The sequence below is a fragment of the Armigeres subalbatus genome, chromosome 3, assembly GCF_024139115.2.
Source record: "Armigeres subalbatus isolate Guangzhou_Male chromosome 3, GZ_Asu_2, whole genome shotgun sequence".
In the NCBI taxonomy this organism is placed as follows: domain Eukaryota; kingdom Metazoa; phylum Arthropoda; class Insecta; order Diptera; family Culicidae; genus Armigeres; species Armigeres subalbatus.
This window is the reverse complement of record NC_085141.1, coordinates 91,354,677-91,360,676: the sequence shown is the minus strand read 5'-3', so window position 1 is coordinate 91,360,676 and position 6,000 is coordinate 91,354,677. Positions and strand designations below refer to the sequence as shown.

The 6,000-nt window shown below is 40.2% G+C and overlaps 1 protein-coding gene across 1 annotated transcript; it reads left to right on the top strand.

Annotated features, from left to right (window-relative positions):
• Positions 1 to 436: 436 nt before the first annotated feature.
• LOC134228058 (peroxiredoxin-6-like) lies at positions 437 to 2,334 on the top strand. The gene is made up of 6 exons (XM_062709825.1): positions 437 to 596; positions 682 to 1,014; positions 1,091 to 1,248; positions 1,596 to 1,655; positions 1,780 to 1,855; positions 2,013 to 2,334. Exons 2-6 carry the CDS (start codon positions 775 to 777, stop codon positions 2,139 to 2,141), a joined length of 663 nt encoding a protein of 220 aa, XP_062565809.1. The 5' UTR covers positions 437 to 596; positions 682 to 774; the 3' UTR covers positions 2,142 to 2,334.
• Positions 2,335 to 6,000: the final 3,666 nt, after the last annotated feature.

Genomic DNA, 6,000 nt, shown 5'->3' with positions numbered 1-6,000 from the left:
TAAAGTATGTAGGGGGAAAAACGGCTTTGGCAGGTTTTGTTCTATTATTGTCAGGGTGGCTTTTGTCGACCAAATTTTATGAAATTTGGCCACAATATTCTTTGATATGCAAATGTTTAGGCCAAATTTGAGCATTGTCAGTCATAAAACCCCCTGCCAATAAAAGAACAAAACCTGCCAAAGCCGTCATTCCCCCTATTTACATTTTAATAATATATTTACAGGTCATGTAAAAATGGAAAATATTTTTTATATTATTTTGTAAGAAAAATCTATATGTAACGCAAATAATACTATAGTAACGCAGCGAATGGTAAAAAATATGTGTGTCATCCTGCTGTTGTACGCGTACAACTTGGTACGTGTATCACTGTACAGAAATCATATGTCTGTCGATAGTATAATGTCCATCGCATCGATGCTGTTCGCACTAATAGCTGTTGTTTTGCACTCGCTTCCAAATCTCATGTCTAGTCGACCGAATTCGAAGTAAATTTGGCTTCTCTCGCTCTCCCTCTCTTTTGGACCAAGCTAAACGCGTCACCAGTGGCAGTGATACCAAGCATAGATTGATTGCGCTCGGATCTATCACTCCGGTAAAAGGCTCATTATGTTGCTTAGCTCACATTTTCAGGACCATGCTGCACGCGTCTCTAAAATGTAATTTTGTCGCTTAAATAGGCTGTCGCTTGAGTTTGGCATCCATCAGTCGTATCACGGCAATCTATCCAAAGTTTTGTGTTCTAAAGTTGAAAGTGATAAAAATATTTAAAGATGCGTATCGGAGCTACCATTCCCAATTTTAAGGCCGATTCGACCAAGGGTCCGATCGATTTCTACCAATGGCTGGGCGACTCTTGGTGTGTCCTGTTTTCCCATCCGGCTGACTTCACTCCGGTGTGTACGACGGAACTGGGTCGCATTGCTGTCCATAAGGAGCACTTCCAGAAGCGCAATGTGAAGATTTTGGCCCACTCTGTCGATGATCTCAAGTGTCATGTCGATTGGGTTAACGTGAGTATTTTTTGAAGCGCCTTGAATAAATTGAGTGCTTAATAACAATTAGATTTTTGATATGTGTTCCATATAGGATATTAAATCGTACTGTCCGGATATCATCGGGAACTTCCCCTATCCGATCATTGCTGACCCGGCACGTGAATTGGCGGTTAAGTTTGGAATGCTCGATGAAAAAGACAAAAACGATCCGGAGTTGGCACACACTGTTCGTGCTTTGTTCATTATCAGGTAACTTCATGTTGAATACTTACTGAATACTTACAAATCGAGATGAATAACTAAACGATCATATATACATTAGAAGTAAAAAAGGTCTACCTATTTGTTGTGTTGCTCCCCAAAAGCAATCTAAGACATTTCCTGTAGGAATTTTAAAAATTTCCTGTCATGATTCTTTAGATGACTGGAGATCTAAAGAGGTTTCTGGAATTACATTACAAAACAGTTACTAAGATTTTACTTTAGATTCAGAAACAATACTAAATTTATGTGTTTGTTAGGAAGAATCTCATATCGTTCTCTTGAATAGATATGTGATATTTATCAAATCACCTGTTCTTAATTTTACCTTTTAGTCCTGATCATCGCGTTCGATTGACGATGTACTATCCCACATCGACTGGAAGAAATGTCGAGTAAGTAAGACATTACATATATCGTAAAGAACATTGATAAATTATTGGAGGGTTATGCCTATTCCTAATCAGCAAAATTTTTAATTTTTAATATTTGTTTCTTTTTTTCTTATCAAAAAATCAGCGAAATACTTCGTGTCATCGATTCACTGCAGCTCACTGACCGCCTAAAAGTGATTGCCACGCCCGCCAACTGGACGGTAGGTTTTTGGTTTAACATTCTCATAGGAAGGGTCCATTAATGTCGTTATTCGCTTCCTGAACCCTACTCTTGCACAAAAATGGATACTTCATTATCAACACATTATCACATATTACAACAAAATGTGCCATCACTATGATGTTTTATTCTTACAGCCCGGTACGAAGGTAATGATCCTCCCGACCGTCTCCGAAGCGGACGCTGACAAGCTGTTCTCCAACATCGAACGAATCTCGATGCCGTCCGGCAATGTGTACGTGCGGACCACAACTGATTACGAGTGATATTTTATTCACGTTGATTATGACACGCACGCTATTCGCAATTTTCACACAAATTCTGACAATTTCCATTTGAATCATTTTAGAAGTTTCAGAAAGAAAAGTTAGAATAGCATTAGCATACAACGGACTTTAGAAATGTTTGTACTGATTTCGTATCAACGATTCATTATATGTTGAATAAAAATCTTACAATTCGAAATTATTTCGTTTATTTTAGTAGCAAACAGAAACGCACGAAAGCCTTTTGATTTTCGTTATCACAAATAAAACGTCTTGTCTAATTACAAGAAAGGCAATATCATGACTACATACTATTTCGCCGCAATTAGTGTTGCAGCCTCAGCAATTAGTGTTTGCAGAAATTTCGTGCATATTTTTTTTCAAAATTTAGCAAAATGCTTTTATTTCGAGTTTTTGATAACGCATATCGATGTCTCTGAAAACATTTCCTAAATGTCAGCGTTTCTTATCGAGAATTATCAAAAACGTACATAGTCCATATTCTCAAGAACTCATCCCTCTTCTTTTCGGTCTCTAGCTACACGTCGCCAATCGCACACTCTACGCACTATTGGGAAATTCGACTTTTACCAATCATTTTTTCACTATTTTTTTCGAGAGTAGATACATAAGATAAGAGAACCACAAAACTTCTGGTCTCTACGAGTTGAAGTTATTGAGATATTGTATACCATATCAACATACCAAAGCTGAGCGAAGGTGATTGAGCGCACTTTTTGCCTTTCACGTACAACAAAGTTGTACCGAAAGGCTATCATTTCACTACGAAAACGAACTTTTTATAGAAGCCTTGGAGACCCATAGTGTTATATACCAATCGGCTTTGCTCAACGAGCTGAGCAAATGTCTGTTTGTCCGTGTGTATGTGTGTGCACAAAGGCTATGAAAAACATTGGACAACTTTTCATATAGTAATCCTCAACCGATTTTCTCGCAACAAGTTTCATTCGACAGGGGCAAAACCTAGTTGATCACTATTGAATTTGATAACGATCGACCGTTGCGTTGAAAAGTTATAAAGAAAATGTTACATCTAACCATATTAGCACCACCACGAGAGCAGCACATTTTTTTTTCTAAACCATTTCTAATGGTGATTTTTGAGATATTCCACAGTTCTTACTCTGCTTTAACCGTAGTTGGCCACCAGACAGCCTTCCTTATAATCCGGAACGTCCGTAAAATGGTAATTTTAAAAGGTTTGTCCTACAGCAGCGCAAATTTTTGTAAACAATTTCTGACGGTGATATTCGAGTTAATACACAGCTCCTACTCTGCCACGACCGCAGTGGCCACCAGGTGGCCTTCCAGAAAATCCGGAACAAAAATGGTAATTTTGTGAAATTCGTCCTAGAGCAGCGCAATTTTTCTAAACCATTACTGACGGTGATTTTGGAGGAAATTCACAGTCATTACTCTGCTATGACCGCACGTGACCACCAGATGGCCTTCGGGATAATCCGGAACGACCGTAGAAATGATAATTTTGTGAAGTTCGTCCTAGAACAGCGCATTTTTTTCTAAACCATTTCTGACGGTGATCTTGGAGATATTTCAAAGTTTTAATCAACTATGACTGCAGGTGGCTACGGTCTTCCGAATAATTTGGAATATCCGTAAAATGGTCATTTTGGATGGTTCGTCCTAGAGTAGCGCAATTTTTTGACAAGACATTTTTGATGGTGGTCTTAGTGTTAATTCACAGGTCTTACTCTGCAACAGCCGCAGGTGGCTACCAGACGGCCTTTCCGCAAATCTGGAACGTCCGTGAATGGTCGTTTTGTACAGTTCGTCCTAGACCAACTATTTTCTTCTAAACCATTTCTGATAATGACCAGGAAGTCAATCAATGCTCTTTACCATAAAATATTGTATAGAGTTTTCCACCTTTGTCAAAGGTATAATAATAGCCCAAAAATATATGCCAGCGAGTGACGGATGAGAAAAATGATGCTAGGAGTCGAATGCTAGTGGCTCGTACCCGTTCCAACAGAGAGCGGTACAGTGTAGCAAGGGCAGAAGAGAAACGAATCCACCACAGAAAAAAGACAACACGAAGAGAGTGTGATAGCTGAAGCGCAGGAAAACATGGATAGAAACGATATGCGGAGGTTTTACGCAACTGTCAATGGCGCGCGGCATAAGACTGCGCCAGTGCCCGTCATGTGCAATGACCGAGATGGGAACAGACAAGACTATGGTGGCAGCCAGGTGGAAGGAGCACTTCGAAGATTTGTTGAACGATGAAAATGAAGGTGTATTAAGGAGCAGGATGGACATAGTCGGCGACGGTCAAGCTGTGGAACCACCAACGCTGGACGAGGTTAAGAAGGCTCTAAACGAGCTGAAAAACAGTAAAGCTGCTGGGAAGGACGAGATCCCGGTCGAGCTTCTCAAACACGGAAGTGAGCAGCTGCATCAATCAATCCACCACATTATCCAGAATATATGGGAGTATGAAGAACCAGCCTGCCGGCTGGTTGGACGGCCTCATATGTGCCAATTACAGAGGGATCACCCTTCTAAACTCAGCGTACAAAATCCTGTCGAGTATCATGTTTAACAGACTGAGAACGCTTGAGGAGTCCGTCGTCGGCGAATACCAGGCAAGATTTCGTGAGGGCCGGTCAACGACGGATCATATGTTTAGCCTGCGAATGATCCTTGATAAATTCCGGGAGTACAACTTGCAGACTCACCATCTCTTCATTGACTTACAGCGTACGATTCAGTGAAGAGAAATGAGCTGTGGCAGATAATGTCCGAACATGTTTTTTCGGCGAAACTGATTAGACTGATACGTGCAACGCTGGATGGCTCGAAATCAAGTATTCGGATTGCAGACGAAGTGCCAACCTCGTTTGTGATCTTAGACGGATTGAAGCAGGGTGATGCACTTTCGAATTTATTGTTCAACAATGTACTCGAAGGCGCTATTAGGAGATCTGGCGTGCAGAGGAACGGCACTACCATCACACGGTCGCATATGCTCCTGGGCTTTGCGGACGACATCGACCTTATTGGAATCAATCGCAGAGCAGTAGTCGAGGCTTTTATCCCACTGAAGAGGGAGACGGCGAGGATAGGCTTAACCATTAACTCTACTAAAACAAAGTACATGGTGGCAGGTAGAGATAGGGGAAGACCTAGTGGTGTTGGTGCAGAGGTAGTGCTTGATGGGGATGTGTTTGAAGTTGATTAGGCTGACCATACGTACCGTATTTAACGGGACAGTCCCGTTTTTTAGACCTTATTGTGCTGTCCCGTCGTAATCCAAAAAATCCTCAATTTGTCCCGTTTTTTCATTGATTCATCCAAAGAGCCCAAACATATTATTAAAACAAATTCAAAATTACGCAGAAATCTAAAATCAAATACAAAGAAAGTGAAAAAAAAGTGAAAGTTAAGAAATATTTGCAGCCCTCGGCTGGCTCATGTCTCAACGAAGAAAGAGGACGAAACCCGTAAAAAAATGAGAGATGTTATGTATGTTATTAGTGTTGCTTGCCTAGAATGCTATCTATGCCATTTTGTATTTTCCATTGATCGACTTTTTTAAGATGTGTAACAGATGTGCGTCTCCGGGACATTTTTTTATGTAGTTTAATTTCAATGATTTTTTTCTGCTCATTCCGGAGGCATTAAAATTTGGCAAATTTCATCAGTGGATTAAACGGATTTGGGTACGCAAGTATTTCTTGAATCTCAGGTCATGCCTCAACGTCAATAAAATGAAGCGCAGGGATAGACATTCTAATTTTAAGATTAAGTTCATTTTCGTTTATTGTTTTTGAATCTCCTGAAGTTGTAATTCAATTTGTTCTTCTAATCTGCTTTA

Excerpts from the sequence above, each read along its gene's own strand:
- LOC134228058 (XM_062709825.1), top strand. The coding sequence starts at position 775 with ATGCGTATCGGAGCTACCATTCCCAATTTTAAGGCCGATTCGACCAAG. Across the intron at positions 1,249-1,595 it reads CGTGCTTTGTTCATTATCAG|TCCTGATCATCGCGTTCGAT; the intron begins GTAACTTCATGT and ends TTTACCTTTTAG. Across the intron at positions 1,656-1,779 it reads TCGACTGGAAGAAATGTCGA|CGAAATACTTCGTGTCATCG; the intron begins GTAAGTAAGACA and ends TCAAAAAATCAG.